Consider the following 23,722-nt stretch of genomic DNA (forward strand, 5'->3'; position numbering starts at 1 on the left):
TATACACACGTATGTGTGTGTGAGAATGAACTTTTTGTGCATATATAGTTATTCCAAAATGCTGCAAAATCCATACGTTGAGAAGCTCAACCAGATTCAAAGTCATTGAAACCGAGTAAGAAGGTTTTGATGCACGTGATCGGCCCCTCAAGTCAATTTCAATTGCTCATCACGTTTCCACTTTCAATTTCTAAATATGGTAAAGAGGAGAGCCAGTTTTGTTTTGGGTTCTCCTTTATGACCAATTAACCCTTTCACTTTCTTTAAATAAAATAAAAATTCCACCCAACCAAAGAATACTACATGCTCTTCTATTTTCCCTTTAAAAATATTTCCCTCGTTGATGTTAATTAATCCTGCCATCAAAAGTTTTATTTTTGTTTAGAAAAATACAGTTGGTTACTTCTCATGATGCACCTTATTTGCATTTATCCTTAATGATACCTTGACCAATTCTAACTACAATTTGGAACAGATCATCTCTAGTCCATTTTGGACTAGAGAATATTTAGACAATTTGAAATAAGATCTCTTTAAAGAGATCAGGTCATAAATGAGATATCTGTTTATTAACAAATATATATATATATATATATATATATATATATAATAATAATAATAAATTTTAAAAAAAACTATATGCCAGCCACCCCTGCACCGCCAGCTATATTTCAGGCCTTTAAAGTATTCTGACCACCCTGACCACCCCCACGGCCAAACCAAAAAAAAAAAGATTTGCCCCTTGGGTAATGACCCACCCCTCAGTGGCCATGGGTGGTTCGGCCACCCCAAGCATATATATATATATATCGCTTGGACATTCAAAGCCGACCGGACCACTTCTAAGAGCTATTGAGCCACTCCTACTCTAACCTGAGTTTCTGGCCAACACCCCTTAATTTTTTTTTTTTAAATTTTTATTAATATTTTATATATATATATATATATATATATATATATATATATATATATATATATTATTATTAATTTTTTTATTAATAATACAAGCTGTCTCCATTTTATTTACATTGGAGTAGATCCCTAATTCATTAACCAAAAGTTAGTAAACATGTTCTATAATTTATATGCAATGAGTCTCTTCTTGTTAAGACGGACAAAAAAATAGCATGTGATATAAGAGTGTCTTGACCATTGCACATGGGGCGATTAGGCCATTTTGGAATCACATAAAAGTGGTCAAGCCACTCTTAAGCAGTTTTAGGTAACTCCACCCTACTTAATAGCATTTCAAGGATAATCAAATCATCTCAAAGGTGTTTTGAGATATCACAGCCACTTTCAATAGAGCTTTGACACCACCCAAGGGTGGTTTCCTTTATCTTTTTTTATTTTTATTTTATTTTTATTTTTTAACTTGGAGGATATTTAAGTAAATGTATTGCCTAACCTCAAGATATATTTTCGTTAGTTCATGTTAAAAATATGTACGTTTGTGCCACGTGGTCATTTTTCAGCCTGATTTAGTGTCATCAACTAAGAGAGGGAGCTATTTGCATTAGGTGGTAATTGAAGAATGTCAAATGTCACAAATGATAACACAATAACAAACGTGAATGAGATGATTGTTCACGGGATAAGTGAATTATTTGTCTTTCCTCTCATAGGAGAACAAAACATGATTACTTCACGCATCATCCAATTTTTGTTAACGTCCTGTTTGGACGTAAAATATTTTATGAAATTTTTTTTAAGTGGTTAGTACGATCAAAAATTATGGTTAAACTAAAAATATTTTTAGTTAACTAAAAAGTTCTTATTTAATTAATCAATGTAAACTAGTTTCTTTTTTAAATTTGAGTTGAACTTTTTATTCTGAAATCGTTGGAGTTTGTCAAACCACTACTAGAGTTCGCAAGACCACTATGGAAATTTGCTTCATTGGACCACTATTGGAGTTTGCTGAGAAGTTCACTAGATCATTGTCAAAAACTGTTAAACTTCTGCTAGTGCTAGAGATTAGCGAAAGTAGTTATCCGTTTTCCGGCGTGATCATCTTCCATATGAGCCAAAAGTTAAAAGTTACTTTTAAAAAAATCTGAAAAATAATTCTCCGTTGAAAATATAGAGTTGAAATGAAACAAAAAAAGATTATTTGGCGACACAATAATTCTCTATCTTTTGACAGGGATGCCATGGAGCTGGGTGGACTAGTTCTCCAAGACACGGCACAGCTGCACAAGGGCATTGAAACGTTGACCAGTATGTCAACTACAAAAATAGCGGCCAAGTAAAAAGGGTTAAAATTGGAAACAATGATTGGCTATAAAATTGGGGCAACCATGAACCATCGTAGTGGATTCATGGTAACTGCGAAGCAGAAAGTCTCACAAAGAAAAGCCTACATAAGAGATAAAGTCCACTTTCTCCATTTTCTCCTACTTGAGCTTTCTCTCCCAGCTTGGACTTCAATTAATGACTTTTTGCTCATCTTGTTGGCCGAAGAACGCCCAAAGAATCATCTGCTGAAATGGGTATTTGCTTTGGAGCTCCCTCTCGTGAGCCTGCTGATCCTGCCACCCCGTCAACAACCACTCCAGGTACAATTAAGTGTAATCCAAAATCTGTTTTCACATATTCTTTCCATCTTGGAGTTTTCCCATCTGATCGTCTACTGTTTTCGATTTCTTAGTGGCATCAAGTAATGGCAGCAAGAACACAGGGTCGTCAGCTTCAGCAACAAGCGGCAGCACCGGGAAGAGTCAATTTTCAGAGGAAGCTGGTGGAGGGGTGGAGGAGTTATACCCTAATGGGAAAATCTTGGAGACACCCAACTTGAAAGAATTCACCTTTGCGGATTTGAAGACTGCCACCAGGAATTTCAAGACGGATAGCTTGTTGGGTGAGGGAGGATTTGGGAAAGTTTTCAAGGGTTGGATGGATGAGAAGACGCTTACACCCTCTAAGGTCGGCACTGGAATGGTAGTTGCTATCAAGAAATTGAACTCAGAAAGTATGCAAGGTTTCCAAGAGTGGCAGGTACCAATTTTTTTTCAACTCTTTAATTTACTGCTTTTTTCTATTTTCTGCATCAAAAATTATGAGAAAAAGAAAAGATTGGAGAAAAAACAGACACTGTTATTATTGGATTGGTATATGTTTCTTGTTTGGGCTTTCAGAGACTCATGGTGGAATCCAGCATATGCGAATTGTTCCACTTGTATCATCACATGCCTCTTTTGCCCTTGATTCCCAGTCCACCAATGAATAGAAATAGTTGTGACTTTTAAGGCCACCACGATAGTCACACTTCTAGAACATTGCATTACCCATTGAGCGCGTTATGCGGTAGCACATGCCATTTATGTTGTAAAGCCAGACCAATAATTAGTTTTCTAATCTTGGTTAATGTAAAAAATTGAATCTTAATATCCACCAACCCATCACAAATTTGGTAACGGTTTTTGACACGTTTTATTTTGAAGTGCACAGGATTGTTCATGCAAAAGCATTTGAGTTTTGTAAGGTTGTTTGGAGTAAGGCTAGTAATTTTTAACACGAGTGGCGAGTTCAAACATGAAATTAGCTTGTTTTAGTAGTGAAAGGTCTAACTCGTTTAATTAAATAGGTTGGATTAGGGTTGGCCTATTGGCCTATTTAATCATATATCTATGCATCAACACGATTTGAACTCAATACGAAATTAGCGAGTTAAAGTTGAGGGTTTGACCCGTATCCGTTTAATTAAAGGGGTTCGGTTAGGGATCACCTATATAGTCTTATATATATGCATTGACACAACCTGAATTTGACATGCGAACATGAATTACCGCTCCTAGTTTGAAGACACGATATATCACAACCAAAAAAGAACAAAAGGGAAGTTCTACTAATCCTTAAGCACCGACAATCTTCTTATCCTAGGCATTCAAGCATTCAAAGCACTGATGAAATTAGGAGGATTTTTTATTCTAAAATTTGTGCATAATTTGAGACGAAATCAAATGGAGCTCCTGGGAACAAGAGGCCATTGGGGCCATGGCGCCAAGGTCTCTGTTCCGTCTCTGACACTAGGCAATGTAATAATTTGAAATAAATAATTGGGAGTGACCTACAGACTTGGTCCAATGCTTCCTGTAATGTCTGACTAGACCGTCCTAAAGTTCAGAAGTTTGTAATTTAGAGGTCAAGTGGACAGTTGACCAACTAGATGCCTTTTTGTGAACTAACCATTGCATTAATTACCATTTGTTATTTCAGCTTCTCTCAACTTCTCAATTGTCACGTTGTTGTTGGGTCAATATGAAATCTAATGCTTTAACATGCTAACATGGTCGGTACAGATGGGGATTGTTTTGTAATGACTAATACTAAAAATTACACTTTTATCCTACTACTATTTTACATTGTTGATATGGCAATGACAATTGACAATCATCATTTGGTTTTTTTTTTTTAAAACAAGGATTGATTCAAAAACTGATTGGCATTGTCACATTAGAAATGTGGAATAATGGCGAGATAAAAGCGTGATTTATAGTATTACTTGTCTTGTAATGCCAAATGACATTGAGTTTAGTTTGCTACCTTAGCATTGACACAGTGCTATGAGCCTCTGCCTATGTGTTTATAAACCAGTTTTTCTTTATTTTTAATCCTTCCGAATATCACCATTTAGATAGTAATATGTTCTTCCCTTTCCATTTGATTGTGCAGTCAGAGATAAATTTTTTAGGAAGGCTTTCTCATCCCAACTTAGTCAGGCTTTTGGGATACTGTTGGGAGGATAAAGAGCTGCTTCTTGTGTACGAGTACCTGCTGAGGGGAAGCTTGGAGAATCATCTTTTTCGAAGTATGAATTTGTGGAGAAATTTGAGAAAATAGAACTGCTTGTGCTTGCTTGGATTATTGTGTTAACTAAATGACCTTCTTTTTTTTTTTTTTTTTTTTGAGCAGGGAATCCAAACATTGAACCGCTCTCTTGGGACATTCGACTGAAAATAGCTATTGGAGCAGCTCGTGGCCTGGCTTTCTTACACACTTCAGAGAAGAAAGTCATATACAGAGATTTTAAAGCATCAAATATTCTGCTTGATGGGGTTTGTCTCTATTTGATACATATCTTCTTTTCTACTTCCAGTTTTAGTTTAATGCCCTCATATGTTGCTGATAATATAGGAACTCAAAACCAGATAGGAAAGGTAGCTGCTATGTTGAAATGATCGGTGGTATCTCATTATTCCAAATTCTTTTTTGTTTCCTTCTATTTTTTATTTAATTTTATAAGTAAAAGGAAGCGAGACCATCTTCCATAAAGATTTACTTTGTGAATTGCCAATCTTCCTTCTCCAAAAGCGAGAAGATATCTCAACCGATGAGGCATGGCCCATGCCTATTTCGCAATGGAGCAAGAGGTGGCTAATCATCTTTGGCTGCCAAATGCATCATTTTTCTCGGGTTGATTTATGAGGAGACACTAGAGAAGAGATATAAACTTGTTGTTTGAGATAATAATTTGGGGTTGGAGTATAAGCATAAACTTGCCTTTTAGTTAGTGAATAATCATATACAGAACTAGTATTACTTAAATTTTTGGTTAATCTCCCTCACACAAAATACATCGAATCTTGTTTGTAGCAAAACTTAGTGTTTTCTACCATATAGTAATATACTCATCACCCAATACCCATATTACATAGATATTTCAACAATATTGCAGACATAGTGATAATAATCTCTGTATTTATATTCCACTTGTCTTTTTATGCTCCCACAGAACTACAATGCAAAAATCTCAGATTTTGGGTTGGCAAAATTGGGGCCTTCTGGTGGTGATTCACACGTGACAACCAGGGTTATGGGCACATACGGTTATGCAGCTCCAGAATATGTTGCAACAGGTAATGATATCTTGGAACAAGTTCTAGAAATTTAATACTTCATGGAAACAGAGATATCATATTGAAGGGTTTGGCTTGGATTATTGAAAATCATTAGGATTGAGACATGTATCCCATAGCAAGTCACAAGGGACGCGTCCTAGTTCGAATGCATCCAATTCTAACTGGAATTGGACTCGAGCCAAATCCATATTTAAAGGTCTTGCTATTTAATCACATAAATGAAGGCGGTCTAGTTTTAAGGAATATGTAGGTTGTATAGTTCTACCAAGTGGATTGATAAAACATATAACAGAACTCAAAATTTCAAATTTATGTTTTATTATGTGGCGATTTAAGAAGAATTAGGCCGAAATTAGAACTGTAAAAACACTCTTAACATTTTGCAGCCAAGGAGATCAGCTAATTTGCCTGCCATTGCACTGTTTTTCAACAGGTCATTTGTACGTGAAGAGTGATGTGTATGGCTTTGGCGTAGTGCTGCTTGAACTGCTAACAGGCCTTCGGGCACTTGATACAAAAAGGCCAAACGGACAGCAAGCTCTGGTGGAGTGGCGCAAGCCATGTCTTTCTAGCAAGAGAAAGCTGAAAACTATCATGGATACGCGGATGGAGGGCCAATATTCATCCAAGGCTGCTTTGCAGGCAGCGCAACTCACTCTAAAATGCCTAGCTTTTGATCCTAAAAGCCGACCTTCCATGAAAGAAGTTGTGGAGGTGTTGGAAGGGATTGAAGCAATGAAGGAAAAACCAAAAGAATCCAAAATCAACTCCGCTACTACAACTCATCGCCATGGTCATGGCCATGGTCAACAACCTATTCATCATCGTTCTCCATTTCACACTGGGCACCATGCTGCTGACGTTTGAAGTAATCTGGTTTGATTTGTTTGATTCATTTTTTTTTTTTTTTTTTGTCTAGTGATCTCTTTGGATTCATTACAAATTTTGGTTGTTTTGCCTCACCATTTCTGTTCTGTTCAATGGGATGAGTGCATTGTAATACTCTAAATGTAATCATCATAGAGTGAAAAACGTCCTACAGTATTTTAATTGCTTTTTTTTTTTAATGACATGTCCGTACAAGGGGAGGGAAAGGGAAAAGAGGAATTCGAATTAATAACCTTCGCTTCATGAGGCAAATAAAACAAAACAAAATATGGAATGAGTTCATTTTTTTTTTCTATGCAACTTTATGATGCGGTAGTGTAACTTAGCTTATGGATTAGTACTTGTTAAAAAATAAAAAATAAAAAAATAAAAAAATCAATTGTTGATTTTCACTACTACGTCATCCCAACAAATCTACTAAATAACATTAATTGATGAATAAGAGATGGATTAATAGAATGTGTTTATTCTTGGTGGTTATTATATCTAGGTGCCTATAGTTGTTTTTTTTTTTTGACATGTCTAAACAAGGGAGAGGAAAAATTGAGGAAGATGATTCGAATTAGTAACCTTCGTTTCATAAGACGTGGTTCCAGCCAATTGAGCTATCTCTTGGACACCCGCATATAGTTAGTAAATATAGGCGTGTATCAATAATTATGATTATAGGTATGGTCAATTTTTAAATATCAAACAAAATATACGATAAACTTATGAGAGTTATGGTATGAGGTCCATCAACATTCAATGCTAGATGTACAGGGATCCAACGGTAAATTTGAAAAAAAATAAAAAATAAAAATAAAAGATAAATAGGAGATGGATGAATAACATGTGTCTATTCTCGGTAGGTTGTAATTACTAAATCTAAGCCCCTATAGTAATTAAATAGGAAAATGTTAGGCTTACAAACATATTTTACAAAAAAATGGCACAACATGATTGAGTTTCTCAAAATTTGAATTTATCTCATATCCAATTATGTTGTGCCACATCAGTTTGTAAAATGTCTTTATAAGCCTAGCATTCCTCAATTAAATATAGGCATATGTCAATATATATATATATATATGAAAATTGTTTTAGGTTCTCTTTAATAAATCCAAAGGGTATAGATTCTCTTAAAACCTAACAATCTATCCGGTTGTGTGTACGTAAAAACATTCACGTAACAAAATATATGGTAAAGTTAGGAGAGTTATTGTACAAAGTCCATCAATATTCAGTGCTAGATGTAGAGGTTGTTAGGCTTTACTAGTTAGCTGCATTTCAGCTGGAAAAAAAAAAAAAAAACACAAAACGCAAAAAGTTTGTTGCATTTCTTTTTTTTTTTTCAATTTACCGTATTTCTAATTTTTTATTTTTATTTTTTTTATGCCAGATTAAATATCACAAGTATAAAACTATGATAACACAAATCATAAAGCTCTGTAAAATCATAACTATATGCTATCCTACCGAGAATAGGGGTGTCAACCCTGTCCTGGGAAGAGGAGGAGGAGGAAGCAGATCTACTCCCTCCTCGAACTTTATGTCTTTTTTATTTGACATGTCCACATAAAGGAAGAAGAAGGGAGGATTCGAACTAATGACCTTCGCTTTATGAGGCATGATTCACAACCAATTGAACTCCCCTTTAAGAATGTGGAACTTTATGTCTTTTAGCAAGGAAATAAGTACACTTATTTTTAGCTTCAGTTTTACTACTCGTAAACGTCAAAAAGTTACATAATATATATATATATATATATATATATATATATATTATCTGAAATAGGCAACTTAAAAATAGTAAATATTAAATGAGAGTGAACTTACAAATCGAACATGTGCTAATTCTGGTTTTCATGACCATAGAAAATAGTGCGACGTGATGTTTTAACCAAAAAATATTATGAAAATTCACGCCCCATAAGTTTTGAGGGATCAAAATATGATGTATAACATTATTTTTAAATAAATTTAAAATTACCAAAACTTCTTTTTGAAGAAAATTGTATTTTTATAGATTAATCAAAAGATAAAGTAGATTGCTCAATCAAAATAATAACACAGATATATTCAGGAGATTCCTCCATCCAAACCATCCAGCGAAGCTCTAGCAATTAAAAAAAAGGGGACAACACATGCTAGAAGCAAAAAAATATTTGAGATTAGATGCTATCATGCTATGCAATTAAATAAAGGGGACAAGGTACACATACTACAAGAAAAAAAGATTGAGATCGGATGCTATGCAATTAAAAAAAAAAAAGGGGACAACAGAAGTAAAAAAAGATTGAGATTATATGCTATGCAATTTAACAAAAAAAAGGGGGGGAAAGGTTCGATGAGGTTCACTTACTTGAATAAGTGAATTATTTAAATGGATTCAGATATATTTTTAATAGTGTACTGTTCATGGCAACAAATGTAAGCTGCCTATTCAAACATGTGAGTGAATTGCAACATCTAATCGAATATATAAGTCTCATATTTGTTGTCTAAATTATAATTTAAATAATATAAAATTGCTGAAGAATTCTATGTATACTTAGATGAGCAGGTAATTAAATTCAACCAAACTCTTGATGAAATAATGTTAAAAGTCACTCTTGTATCACTTAAAAAATTATGTGGCTTTTAAAATTAACACTGACTTTGTGATTGATTATTATTGAATTCTGATCAAATGATGATTTTAAAAATCACTTCAATCTTAGAATGACTTCTAAAATTACTCATTCAACACTAATACTCATTGAATTTAAACACGCGGAAAATTAAAACTAACAAATTGGACCACAAAATAGTTTAAAAATCTCAACCGAAGACTTGTGTGAGTAGGCTGGTGAACATGCATCTAAGCCTCGGTTGCCAGTACGTTCTATTTGTATTTAAATACGAGGGAAAATGGTGCAGCCCAATGAACATCGGAAGGCCTATGTCCAGTGTCCATAGTACGTGCTGGGTTTTCTTTCCGGCCTCCGCAGCACAGGTAAATCTACTGTAGTACTAGATCGATCGAGCAACAGCCTTATTAACCTCTGTCATTGTTTTTTGTGGATTTGGCTTACATGCTGTTATTAAAATAACAGCATGTATGTTGTAGTTGAATCAACGGTCAAGATTGGATTTCTCAAAATCTCTTTTCATTTTCTCTCTCCTATTAAATGTTTCTAAAAGTAAGTCAACTTTAAAATTCAATCTTAACCGTTGATTCAACTACAGCATACATGTTATTATTAAAATAACAGCATGTAAGCCAGATCCGTTTTTTGTGTGGTTCTACGATCTCTCTCTCTCTCTCTCACTTGGTAAAAGTGCGTCTCTTTCTTCCTTAGCTGCTCTCGCTTTTCGGAAAACACACCGTTCATTTGGTTGCTCTCCATGAGTTGTTGATTCCCACTTTAATTTATTCAGTTTTGTTTCTGGGATTTTGTTAAACAGAAATGGTACGAATAAAAAAAAAAAAAAAAAATCGAGGACGCAGGCTTCGTAAGCTTTTGCGTTGTGGCCAAAGATGTCAAGAACCGAAGATTGACATGATATTTTTTTGGAAACTTTAGTTTGAATTTTCATCCGATTTTATAAACTCTCCTGAATTTTTAAATCTCTCACTTTGGACCCTTAAACTTTGAATTGCTCTCAATTAGAACTCTTTTATCAATTTTAGCCGTTAACATTACAAAAAAATATCAAAATATCCATAATTTTCGTTTTTTTTTTTAAAAATAAAAAAACATTTTGGAAGTTAAAATTTTATCCAAAAATTAGAGGTATAAATGTCATGTAATGTTTAAAATTTGACGAAGGGGTCCACATTGAGAGAAATTCAAAGTTCAGAGGTCAAAAGTGAAAGATTTAAAAATTCAGGAAATATTTGTAAAATCAGGTGGAAGTTCAGGAGGTCAAAGTGAAAATTTTCATATTTTTTTAATAATTTGTAATTTAACAGGTTTATACTTCTTTTGATCGCTAGACGTCATTAGGGTGGTAGCGGCCTCCCCTGTTGCCATCGGAGGTGGCTAGGCCACCCTGATAAGACTCGAGGGTGGCAAATCCACCGGGGTAGTGCAACCACCACTAGGTCATGCCACCCCATGGAATTCTAGGTTTTTCATCTCTTTTTTTTTTTTTTTTTAATAAAAAATAAATTTAAGGGTTAAAAGAAACTTTTGAAAAAAATTTGATTTTTTGGAAAAAAAGTTGTAAATTCTTATATGTAAAAGATTAATGACTCTCACGAAAATAACTATTCCTAAAAATATCGTCTTATCAAACAAAATGAATATTCGAATCATTCTATTTTGTAGGTTTATTCCGCAAATCGAGCCTTTAGTCTTATTTTGACTGTTCGTTGTGCTCATGTCATCGTGACAGAAGTGGCTGGTAAACACATTGATGGTACAATGGGCAAAACTGTGCCGAGTCATGTGTTGATTAGTTAACCGATTCACTGTGTACCATCTAGATGGTAAGAAACTATTCTCAAAAGTGGATTTGACTCAAGTGCTGTTAAAAAAAAAATTAAAAAAAAATCACATCTTAAAGTCTTTTTAACGGTTTAGATTTAATTCCAAGTTTTTATGAGAAAAATAAAGGGGCATTGAATCCAACTTCTTGATATTTATAGACATGTACCTGAACAGATATCCCTGACTGAGCTGCTTAGCTCATTGAAATTTTGCTATATTTCAATTTTGAAATGAGCATGTTTCTGAATTTCGTTTTTCAATTTCGTTGCTTTATTCCCTGCTCTCTGTTGGGTGTAGATTTTCTATTAATATGGATTGAAAGTCATATCTTGAACAGGCTTATTTTGGCCCTGGTGATTAAGGTTCTCTGCTACTTGATCATATAATGGAGAAAGCTAGAGGTGAAACTAGTGCAAGGCAATTGGCTTGGTGTCTGTGTGTGTATATATATATATATATACACACACAATTTTATGATGTGACGTTATAACTCAGCCTTTGGATTGGTACTTGTAAAAAAAGAAAAACAAATTATGGGCTGATTTTCATTATCACGTCATCCCAATTGTATTACAATGGTATAGCAAGTCTACTAAATAGCATTATTTGATGAATAAGAGATGATTTTTATTTTATTTGTTTTTTTTTTAGAAAAAAAAAATTCTAAATTTTTGACATGTCATTTTCACATGTCAATCAAGTGTGACGTGGCATAATTCGCCACATCACTAATTGATATAATTTAAATATATATTTTTAATTTTAAATTGAATTTAAATTTAACAACGTGGCAATCTTTGACACGTTGCTATTTATTGACGTTTGGAGTTTACTACGTCACTAATTTGTGACGTGGCAAATTCAACACGTCAATAAAAACTTTATTGACACGGCACTTCTTGCCACTTCAGAAATTAGTAACGTGTCAAAAAGTGGGTTACTGTAGACACGTCAAAAAATCTCTATTTTTTTTATAGTGAATCCTCATCACCCAATTGATCGCTCATGAGGGCAGATCTGGAGAGAAGAAAACTCTTATTCAAAAACAAAAATACAAACAAACAACCAGCAAGCATCAACAGCGGCGGGGTGAAAGAGACGATGTGCACTGGCTAGTGTTGGCGCGTGGTGGAGCGAAAACTGGTTGAGGAGAGTAGATCTAAGTTTGAAAACTTAGATCCAAAACCTCACCGATCTCAAGGAGGAGATGAGCGATACAACACGGTGGAAGAGGCCGAAGATGTTGATTTGGTCGAAAAACACCTAAAAACAACAAGAAACAAAAAAACAAGAAAAAGAATGGGAGGATAGGAGTGGGGAGTAGAGGGGGAGGGAGCAGATCTGTTCCCTCCTTTTCTCCGATTAAAAATAGTAAATATTAAATGGGAATGAACGTACAAAACAAACATGCGTTAAATCCGCTCTTCTTTTCATGTTATTCGGATAGAAAAAATCCTCAAGGATATATGATGTTGTAATATCAAAGCAATGTGCGCTTATCATTTAGAGCTTTATGCTCTTAGATTTGTTTAGAGATTTAATGCTCTAGATTATCTTTTGATGTTGAATAAAGGTAAAAATGTTTTTTTTTGTTTTAAAAAAAAAAACAAATTATGAAAAATCACATAGCATAAGTTTTGAGCGATGAAAATGTGATGTATAATATTAATTTTTAAATAAATTTAAAATTACCAAAACTTAACATAATTATCATTTATCACTTCTTATAATAAGATAAAGGGGGAGGGGGAAGTGGAGCTCTAGAAATTGCATTTGCTAAATTTTAGATTGGTTAAAAAATTGGATTAGATTGAGTTTAGTTAAAGATTACATTTATTCTCAAATCCGAATCACATTATATTAGAGGACAACAATTAAAAAAAGAATAGAGTTTTCTTTCAAACTAGATTGGAAGAAGTTCATCCAACTTAGTCTATAAAAATGATGTGTCACTTTTCATGTGAAAAACACATACATTTTGAGTAAAATTTTTAAGATTAGATGCTATGAATTATCAATATACTTACGAGGGGGGATTGGCATAGGTCATGCCCCCCACTGAGATATGATAGGATCTAATAAAACTCTCACATTTTGCCCATCAAAATTATAGGTGGCAAAGTGTTATTTGCCATCAACTTGGTCCATGTGCCCCTTTACATCAACTTGAATCATGTGCTCTTTGACACCTAAGATTTTGATGAGCAAAATATTGGGGTTTTATTAGATTCTAGCATTTCTCCTCCCTCCCCCTAAAGGTTAAAAAAAAAAAAAAATTATAAGGTGTAATTGTGTTTTTTAGCCAATTGACCTCTAGCAGTAGATTTTTTTGGCTCTTGGCCTATACCTATAATAGTTTATGGCTTGGTCCTTGCCTACAAGAAAAAGTTTTGGGGGGGGGGGGTGGGGGCTTCACTTGCTTGAATAGGTATGAATCATTTAAAACCAGCACAACCCATATATAAAAGGCTAAATTGAGAATAATTTGTTCTGCAACTGGTACAGCAGCAATTAAATCCAGTCAAAATCATGAAATAAGAGAACATTCAAACACTGTAGTGCAAAAAAAGATCCCAATTCACTTGTAGCATAATCACACTCCTATCCACTTTTACTATCCGAGTTCTACTCAACTAAGCCCTATCAAATACTCATGGGGTCAGCTGGATCACTCCCTTTTCATGTGTTAGCTCTATTGCATTGACTTGATGTGCATACAAGTGAAATTATTAGCACATGGAAAAACCACCCTACTCACTTTCTCTCATATTGTCCTTCACCGTTTCTAACTCTCAAAGTCTTTCATTACGAGCAAATGGGCGTTTCAATCTTCTTCTTTTTTTTCGAGGAAAACTTCTATTACAATTTACAACATTAAACCTCATCTTTTGATGACTGACAGTTAAATAATAGTAGAATTCAAATACAATTGAATGAACACCAAAAGTAACTAAACACTACCCTGCAGTAATAAATGAAAGCACACAATTCTCAATTACCATAATTAGGAGGCGGCACCTCCTTTGCATACTCCCAATTCCGATAATCCAGTGGCTTCAGGCGAAGGTGCTGAAGCAGACGAAACCCTGGGTTCGAATAGTACGGCCGGTTCGGCCGAGTCTGTTGGCTTTGATTATTATTATTGTTCTTATTCTTATAATTATTATAAGGTGGAGGCTAACGAAACTGTGCATTTTGAGCATAATGCGGTGGTCTAGCGTTGAGAGGTGGAGGGCGAAACCCCCCAATGGATACAAATCTTTAATAATTTACTTGAATATGTGAGTGGATTACACGACCAAATCGAACACGTAAAGTTTATAAAATTTTCTTATATTTACTGTCTAAATTACAATTTAAGCAATAAAATTGCTGAAGATTTATATGTGACAAATGCTTACACATGAGCATGTAAATTCAATCAAACCCTTGGCCGACCATACTCATTACTTATTGAATTTAAACCCGTGGAAAAACTAACAAATTGAACCACAAAATTGTAAAAAAATCTCCACCGAACACTTGTATGAGTAGGTGAACAGAACCCCTAAGCCTAGTATATAAAGTGAAAAAAACAAAAGAACACCTAAGCGTCGGCCGCCCGTACTCATTGTATATAAATACGAGGGAAAATAGTGCAGCCCAATGAACATCGGAAGGCCTGTGTCCAGTGTCCATTCTCCATAGTGCTGGGTTTTATTTCCTGCCTCCGCAGCTACAGGTAAATCTACTGTAGTACTAGACAAACAACCTTCGCCCCTGACGTGTAATTTTCGCCTTTTTTTTTTTTTTTTTTTTGTGGTTCTACTCTCACTCTCTCTCTGTGTCGGTAAAAGTTGCCTCTTTCTTCCTCAGCTGCTCTCGCTTCTCAGAAAACACCCTGTTCATTGGTTGCTCTCCATGTACTGCTGATTCCCACTTTAATTTATTCAGTTTTATTTCTGGGTTTTTGTTAAAATTGTCGATTGGCAAAGTTTATGAGAATAACGTCAAAGTTTATATATAGAAGTCTGTGGCGCACTAACCATGGCCTTGGTGTTTGATGAAATTTTTGGCAGGTTTCAACGATCTTTGTACTTCTTTTGATCGCTAGCGAATAGACGGTGACCCAGATAGTCATGGCCATTATAGTTTGATTGTGGAATTTTAACGGGAATTTGAATATTCACGTAAGTCATTTCATATTTCTTAAAAAGTAGTGCCTTTTAGTTTTTGCACTTCTTCATACTTGCCCATTTATATTTTCTTTCTTTTTCGAAGTTGCTCATAAATGTAAGGGAAAAAAAAAGAAGAAGATATATTCAATTTTTATTTTTTATGTTTTGTTCTTTGGGTTTTTTGTTAGTTTCTTTTTTCTTTTCCTTTATTTTCTTGGCTAGTAAGTGGAGCCAAAAAGGAATTTCCAGATTAGAAATTTAGCTCCTAGAACAAGGAAAATGAATAGTCATATTGAATCGTCAGCAGTTTGAAGTTATATACTAAGAATGATGCTTTCAAATGGGCTTCAAAGAATATCTCAACAGTAGGGTGACTTGGGATGTCCTCAATACTGTTTGATGAATTGCTGCGTGTATTTCATTTAGTTATCTGTCAACTTTTAGTCTTATTTTGATTGTTTGTTGTGTTCATGTTATCCCAACAAAAGTGGCCGGTAAACGCATTGATAGTACAATGGGCAAAACTATGCCCAGTCTGCTGACTAGTTAACCGATTCACTGTGTACCATCTAGATGGTATGAAACTGTTCTCAAAAGTGGATTTGGCTTAGATGCTGTAAAAAAAAAAATCACAGCCTATAGTTTTTTTTAACTGTCTAGATTTAATTCCAAGTTTTTCATGAGAAAGATAGAGAGGGTGGTGAATCCAACTTCTTGATATTATAGACATGTACCAGAACAGATATCCCTGACTGAGCTGCCTCATTGAAATTTTGCTATATTTCAATTTTAAAATGAGCATGTTTCTGATTTTTTTTTTTTCCAATTTCTTTGCTTTATTCTCTGCTCTGTGTTGGGTGTGGATTTTCTACTAATATGGATTGAAAGTCATATCTTGAACAGGCTTATTTTGGCCCTGGTGATTAAGGTTCTCTGCTAGTGCATATAATGGAGAAAGCTAGAGGTGATAGTGCAAGCCAATTGGCTGGGGGTATGGGCAGTTTTTTGAGAAAATGTATTTTCAGTATCCTGTCTGTGGGTCCCCTTCCCAATCACATTGCCTTAATCATGGATGGAAACCGAAGGTATGCAAAAAAGCAGAACATGGCAGAAGTGGCTGGCCACAAGGCTGGGTTTATCGCTCTCATGAAGCTGCTTTCTCACTCCTATGAACTGGGAGTGAAATACGTAACAGTCTATGCCTTCAGCATTGACAATTTCAAAAGGCGTCCTGATGAAGTTAACTCCTTGATGGCTCTAATTGTAGAAAAGATTGAAGAGCTGCTCAACGAAGGAAGTATTGTGAGCCAATATGATATCAGAATGTATTTTATTGGTAACCTGAAACTTTTGAATGAGCCTGTCAGGGTTGCAGCCGAAAGGGCAATGGCAGCTACTGCCAACAACACCAAGGCTGCACTTTTAATCTGTGTGGCTTATACTTCTTGTGATGAGATTGTGCATGCTGTTCAAGAATCCTGCAAGGCTAAATGGATTGAAACTGAAGCACTTGGTGTGATTGAAGGAAATCATGAAGAGAGCAAAGAGAAGCAATTGGTGCTTCCTACTGTCAAGGTGTTGGACATTGAGAAGCACATGTACATGTCAGTGGCACCCGAACCGGACATTCTGATCCGAACTTCTGGTGAGAACCGGCTCAGCAACTTTCTCCTTTGGCAGACGACTAACTGTCCATTGTACTCTCCCACTGCATTATGGCCAGAGTTCAGTTTTTGGCATTTCCTGTGGGCAGTATTGAACTTCCAGCGAAGCTACCAGTATTTTGAGAAGAAAAAGAAGCAGCTATAACATTCTTCTTCTAATTAAGCCCACACAAAGTCGGTCTTTATTTCAAAAAAGCCAGAAAAAGAAAAATAAGCTACAAAGTCTAACTTTATTTCATAATCCTGCATTACTTTACCGGGGAATTTCTCGAATTCCTCTTAAGAGTTGGTAGCTTTATAGTTACTTTGAATTGTTCAAATGGTCAGGCCTCTGATTTGTATTTGGGGCTTTAATTAGCCAGTGAATTGGTATTGGCCCCAAGCCTACTTGTATGCTACCTTAGTTTATAAAGCTATACTTTCATGGAATTAAGTATTCTGATTTCCTAATTAAGCATAGTAGTTTCTGGAATGAAATGATATATATATATATATACACACAATTTTATGATGTGGCATTATAACTCAGCCTTTGGATTGATACTTGTAAAAAAAGAAAAAGAAAAAGAAAATTATGGGCTGATTTTTACTATCACGTCATCCCAATTGTATTATAATGGTATAGCGAGTCTACTAAATAGCATTATTTGATGAATAAGAGATAGTTTTTATTTTTTTTTATTTATTTTAGAGAAAAAAATTTTCGAAATTAATGACTTTCGCTTTATGAGATGTGGTCTCTAACCGATTGAGTTATCTCTTGAAAACTCACCTATAGTTATTAAATATAGCTCGGTGTCAATAATTATGATTATAGCCTTATAGGTATGGCCAATTCTTCAATATCAAACAAAATATACAATAAACTTATATATGAGCGTTATGTATGATAAACTTATATATGAGAGTTATGTATGAGGTCCATCAACATTCAATGCTAGATGTAAAGGGATCCAATGGTGAATTTGAAAGAAAACGAAAAAGAAAAAAAAGATAAATGAGAAATTGATGAATAACATGTGAAAAGTTTTCCCCTATACAGGGAGAAAAGTCCCTAATTTTCTCCCTACACCGGGAGAAAAGTTTCTCCCTATACAGGGATAAAAGTTCCTCTATGCCGGGACATTAATTTGGGGAGAAATTTCTCTCAACTGGGACTACTTGCCCCTCGACAACTATAATATAATTATAGACATATATAGGGTACACCAATTAAATTTTGTTACATAATATTTTTTTTAAAACACATATATAATTAATATGATTAATTAATTAATTATAATTGAAATTTGTTATTGACATGTGAAATAATGGCACGCCAATAATGGGTTGACGTGTCATTTTGACACGTCAATAATTTTTGACATGTTAAAATAATACGTCAATCATTTTTGACGTGTCAAAAATGACATGTCAAAATTTTTTGACGTGTTATTGTGACACATCAACCCTATATTGATGTGTCATTTTAACACGTCAATAAAAGGTGACATGTCAAAATGGCACGTCAACAATTTTTGACATATCATTTTCACACGTCAATCAAGAGTGATGTGGCATAATTCGCCATGTCACTAATTGATATAATTTAAATATATATTTTTAATTTTTAATTGAATTTAAATTTAGCAACGTGGCAATCTTTGACACGTTGCTATTTATTGACATGTGGAGTTTGCCACGTCACTAATTTGTGACGTGGCAAATTCAACACGTCAATAAAAACTTTATTGACATGGCACTTTTTGCCACTTCAAAAATTAGTGACGTGGCAAAAAGTGGGTTACTATAGACATGTCAAAAAATCTTCATTTTTTTTGTAGTGAATCCTCATTACCCAATTGATCGCTCATGAAGGCAGATCTAGAGAGAAGAAAACTCTTATTCAAAAACAAAAATACAAACAAACAACCAGCAAGCATCAACAGCGGCGGAGTGAAAGAGACGATGTGCACTGGCTAGCATTGGCGCGTGGTGGAGCGAAAACCAGTTGAAGAGAGTAGATCTAAGTTTGAAAACTTAGATCCAAAACCCCACCGATCTCAAGGAGGAGATGATCGGTACAACACGGTGGAAGAGGCTGAAGATGCTGATCTGGTCGAAAAACACCTAAAAACAACAAGAAACAAAAAAAACAAGAAAAAACTAGAAGAAGAGGGGGAGGATAGGAGCGGGGAGTAGAGGGGGAGGGAGTAGATCTGTTCCCTCATTTTCTCCAATTAAAAATAGTAAATATTAAATAGGAATAAACGTACAAATCAAACATGTGTTAAATCGGCTCTTCTTTTCATGCTATTTGGATAGAAAAAATCCTCGAGGATATATGATGTTGTAATATCAAAGCAATGTACGCTTATCATTTAGAGCTTTATGCTCTTAGATTTATTTAGAGATTTAATGCTCTAGATTATCTTTTGATGTTGAACGAAGGTAAAAAAGTTTTTTTTTTTTTAACAAAAAAAAAAATTATGAAAAATCACGTAGCATAAGTTTTGAGCGATGAAAATGTGATGTATAATATTAATTTTTAAATAAATTTAAAATTACCAAAACTTAACATAATTATCATTTATCACTTCTTATAATAAGATAAAGGGGGAGGGGGAAGTGGAGCTCTTGAAGTAGCATTTGCTAAATTTTAGATTGGTTAAAAAATTGGATTAGGCTGAGTTTAGTTAAAGATTACATTTATTCTCAAATCCGAATCACATTATATTAGAGGACAACAATTAAAAAAAGAATATAGTTTTATTCCAAATTGAATTGGAGGGAATTCATTTAACTTAGTCTATAAAAATGATGTGTCATTTTTCATATGAGAAACACATGCATTTTGAATAAAATTTATGAGATTAGATGTTATGAGTTATCAATATACTTACGAGGGGGAATTAGTATAGGTCATGCCCCCCTCCCCCCTAAAGGTGGAAAAAAAAAATATAAGGTGTAATTTTTTTTTTTTAGCCAATTGGCCTCTAGCAGTAGATTTTTTTTGGGCTCTTGGCCTATACCTATAATAGTTTATGGCTTGGTCCTTGCCTACAAGAAAAAGTTTGTGGGGGTTCACTTGCTTGAATACGTATGAATCATTTAAATGGATTAAAATCTTTAATAATTTACTTGAATATGTGAGTGAATTGCACGACCTAATCGAACACGTAAAGTTTATAAAAATTCTCTCATATTTATTGTCTAAATTATAATTTAAACAATAAAATTGCTGAAGATTTATATGTGACCTTGCACATGAGCATGTAAATTCAATCATACCCTCGGCCGACCATACTCATTACTTATTGAATTTAAACCCGTGGAAAAACTAACAAATTGAACCACAAAATTGTAAAAAAATCTCCACCGAACACTTGTAAGAGTAGGTGAACAGAACCCCTAAGCCTAGTATATAAAGAGAAAAAAACAAAAGAACACCTAAGCCTCGGCCGCCCGTACTCATTGTATTTAAATACGAGGAAAAATAGTGCAGCCCAATGAACATCGGAAGGCCTGTGTCCAGTGTCCATTCTCTATAGTGCTGGGTTTTCTTTCCCGCCTCCGCAGACACAGGTAAATCTACAGTAGTACTAGCCAAACAACCTTCGCCCCTGACGTCTAATCCTCGCCTTTTTTTTTTTTTCTTTTTTTTTGTGTGGTTCTACTCTCACTCTCTCTCTCTGTGTCGGTAAAAGTTTCGTCTCTTTCTTCCTCAGCTGCTCTCGCTTCTCAGAAAACACCCTGTTCATTGGTTGCTCTCCGTGTATTGCAGATTCCCACTTTAATTTATTCAGTTTTGTTTCTGGGATTTTGTTAAAATTGTCGATTGGCAAAGTTTATGAGAATAACTTCAAAGTTTATATATACAAGTCTGTGGCGCACTAACCATGGCCTTGGTGTTTGATGAAATTTTTGGCAGGTTTCAACGCTCTTTGTACTTCTTTTGATCGCTAGCGAATAGACGGTGACCCAGATAGTCATTTGCCATTATAGTTTGATTGTGGAATTTTAACGGGAATTTGAATATTAACGTAAGTCATTTCATATTTCTTAAAAAGTAGTGCCCTTTAGTTTTTGCACTTCTTCATACTTGCCCATTTATATTTTCTTTCTTTTTCGGGGTTGCTCAGAAATGTAAGGAAAAAAAAAGAAGAAGATATATTCAATTTTGATTTTTTATGTTTTGTTCTTTGGGTTTTTTGTTAGTTTCTTTTTTTCTTTTCCTTTATTTTCTTGGCTAGTAAGTGGAGCCAAAAAGGAATTTTCAGATTAGAAATTTTGCTCCAAGAACAAGGAAAATGAATAGTCATATTGAATCGTCAGCAGTTTGAAGTTATATACTAAGAATGATGCTTTCAAATGGGCTTCAAAGAATATCTCAACAGTAGGGTGACTTGGGATGTCCTCAATACTGTTTGACGAATTGCTGCGTGTATTTAATTTAGTTATCTGTCAACTTTTAGTCTTATTTTGACTGTTCGTTGTGTTCATGTCATCCTGACAGAAGTGGCTGGTAAACACATTGACGGTACAATGGGCAAAACTGTGCCGAGTCATGTGTTGATTAGTTAACCGATTCACTGTGTACCATCTAGATGGTATGAAACTATTCTCAAAAGTGGATTTGGCTTAGATGCTGTAAAAAAAAAAATCACAGCCTATAGTTTTTTTTAACTGTCTAGATTTAATTCCAAGTTTTTCATGAGAAAGATAGAGAGGGTGGTGAATCCAACTTCTTGATATTATAGACATGTACCAGAACAGATATCCCTGACTGAGCTGCCTCATTGAAATTTTGCTATATTTAAATTTTAAAATGAGCATGTTTCTGAATTTTTTTTTTGTTTTTTGTTTTCCAATTTCTTTGCTTTATTCTCTGCTATCTGTTGGCTGTGGATTTTCTACTAATATGGATTGAAAGTCATATCTTGAACAGGCTTATTTTGGCCCTGGTGATTAAGGTTCTCTGCTAGTTCATATAATGGTGAAAGCTAGAGGTGATAGTGCAAGCCACTTGGCTGGGGGTCTGGACAGTTTTTTGAGAAAATGCATTTTTAGTATCCTGTCTGTGGGTCCCCTTCCCAATCACATTGCCTTAATCATGGATGGAAACAGAAGGTATGCAAAAAAGCAGAACATGGCAGAAGGGGCTGGCCACAAGGCTGGGTATCTCGCTCTCATGAGGGTGCTTTCTCACTGCTATGAACTGGGAGTGAAATACGTAACAGTCTATGCCTTCAGCATTGACAATTTCAAAAGGCGTCCTGAAGAGGTTCACTCGTTGATGGATCTAATGCTAGAAAAGATTGAAGAGCTGCTCGAGGAAGAAAGTATTGTAAACCAATATGGTCTCAGAATATATTTTATTGGTAACCTGAAACTTTTGAATGAGCCTGTCAGGGTTGCAGCTGAAAGGGCAATGGCAGCTACTGCCAAAAACACCAAGGCTGTACTTTTAATCTGTGTGGCGTATACTTCTTATGATGAGATTGTGCATGCTGTTCAAGAATCCTGCAAGGCTAAAAGGAATGAAACTGAAGCACTGAATGCAACTAAAGGTATCAATAGTGTGCCTGGAGTTGAAGAGGACATGAAAATAAATGAAGTCATTGTGTGCAATCTTCAAGTATCTTGTGAAAATAGCTCAAGTAAATTCCGAGCATTGAACAGAACTACAGCTTGCAATGGTGTGATTGGAGTTGAAAAGAAGAATGGAGTCGCTGTGCATCATCCTATTCAAGGAACCAGTGAAGATGGGTGGGATGAAGTTGCTAGTACAACTCGCAATGGTGAGATTGAAGGAAATGAAGAGAGCAAAGAGAAGCAAGTGGTGCTTCCTACTATCAAGGTGTTGGACATTGAGAAGCACATGTACATGTCAGTGGCACCCGAACCAGACATTCTGATCCGAACTTCTGGTGAGAACCGGCTCAGCAACTTTCTCCTTTGGCAGACTACTAACTGTCCATTGTACTCTCCCACTGCATTGTGGCCAGAGTTAGGTTTTTGGCATTTGGTGTGGGCAGTATTGAACTTCCAGCGAAGCTACCAGTATTTTGAGAAGAAAAAGAAGCAGCTGTAAGGCCACACAAAGTCCTACTTTATTTCATAATCCTGCATTACTTTACTGGGGAAATTCTCAAATTCCTCTAAGAGTTGGCAGCTTTATAGTTACTTTGAATTGTCAAATGGTCAGGCCTGCTGATTTGTATTTGGGGCTTTAATTAGCCAGTGAATTGATATTGGATGTACGTATAGGCCATTATTTATGGTGAGAGATAGGAGGGGAGGAGAAGACTCATAAATAAAAGCCCCAAGCCTACTTGTATGCTACCTTAGTTTATAAAACTATAATGAAATTAAGTATTCTGATTTCCAAAGCATACTAGTTTCGTTTCGAAGTTGGTCTCAAATTGGATGCCTGTGAGGTTTGATACCAACTTGGTGATTTAAGTTTCCTTTGCCATGAGAAATTCATGATATGCTTTCATAAACAAAACTTGGATCAAGATCCTTTCTAGTTCCATTCATTTCTTAACAAGATTTTGTTTTGACAGATCTGAGGTATGTAAAGCAAATGAGAATTTTCTGAGATTATAGCTGTCAGAATTGCTTGATTCAGGCAGCCCTTGCATGAAGGGTAGGTGCGGGGCATTTATTCTAGGCAGCCCCAAGTTTGAGGCCCACCTTCCCATCTGCTCTCA

At 35.1% G+C, this 23,722-nt stretch overlaps 3 protein-coding genes across 9 annotated transcripts; all 3 read left to right on the plus strand.

The window, feature by feature from the left end:
* The first annotated feature begins 2,169 nt into the window (after positions 1–2,169).
* LOC132170388 (probable serine/threonine-protein kinase PIX13) lies at positions 2,170–6,894 on the plus strand. Its single transcript, XM_059581354.1, has 6 exons — positions 2,170–2,558; positions 2,651–2,997; positions 4,675–4,810; positions 4,915–5,057; positions 5,735–5,858; positions 6,295–6,894. Exons 1-6 carry the CDS (start codon positions 2,489–2,491, stop codon positions 6,726–6,728), a joined length of 1,254 nt encoding a protein of 417 aa, XP_059437337.1. The 5' UTR covers positions 2,170–2,488; the 3' UTR covers positions 6,729–6,894.
* Positions 6,895–14,865: 7,971 nt separating this feature from the next.
* On the plus strand, positions 14,866–17,476 carry LOC132170389 (dehydrodolichyl diphosphate synthase CPT3-like). 4 transcript variants are annotated; one of them, XM_059581356.1, is made up of 4 exons: positions 14,876–14,927; positions 15,062–15,108; positions 15,265–15,375; positions 16,267–17,476. In XM_059581356.1, exon 4 carries the CDS (start codon positions 16,312–16,314, stop codon positions 17,170–17,172), a length of 861 nt encoding a protein of 286 aa, XP_059437339.1. In that variant the 5' UTR covers positions 14,876–14,927; positions 15,062–15,108; positions 15,265–15,375; positions 16,267–16,311; the 3' UTR covers positions 17,173–17,476. The 4 variants fall into 4 exon arrangements, with proteins under 4 accessions (XP_059437340.1, XP_059437339.1, XP_059437338.1 ...); XM_059581357.1 differs by lacking the exon at positions 15,062–15,108 and having other exon boundaries at positions 14,866–14,927; XM_059581355.1 differs by lacking the exon at positions 14,876–14,927 and having other exon boundaries at positions 15,043–15,108.
* A 3,025-nt stretch (positions 17,477–20,501) lies between these two features.
* Positions 20,502–23,398, plus strand: LOC132170393 (dehydrodolichyl diphosphate synthase CPT3-like). Of its 4 annotated transcripts, none has more exons than XM_059581363.1 (3): positions 20,502–20,591; positions 20,938–21,049; positions 21,955–23,398. In XM_059581363.1, the coding sequence occupies exon 3, from the start codon at positions 22,000–22,002 to the stop codon at positions 23,098–23,100; it is 1,101 nt and encodes a 366-aa protein (XP_059437346.1). In that variant the 5' UTR covers positions 20,502–20,591; positions 20,938–21,049; positions 21,955–21,999; the 3' UTR covers positions 23,101–23,398. The 4 variants fall into 4 exon arrangements, with proteins under 4 accessions (XP_059437346.1, XP_059437345.1, XP_059437347.1 ...); XM_059581364.1 differs by lacking the exon at positions 20,502–20,591 and adding an exon at positions 20,682–20,781; XM_059581365.1 differs by lacking the exon at positions 20,502–20,591 and adding an exon at positions 20,703–20,769.
* The last annotated feature ends 324 nt before the right edge of the window (positions 23,399–23,722 follow it).

Source organism: Corylus avellana, chromosome ca2 (genome assembly GCF_901000735.1).
Source record: "Corylus avellana chromosome ca2, CavTom2PMs-1.0".
In the NCBI taxonomy this organism is placed as follows: Eukaryota; Viridiplantae; Streptophyta; class Magnoliopsida; order Fagales; family Betulaceae; genus Corylus; species Corylus avellana.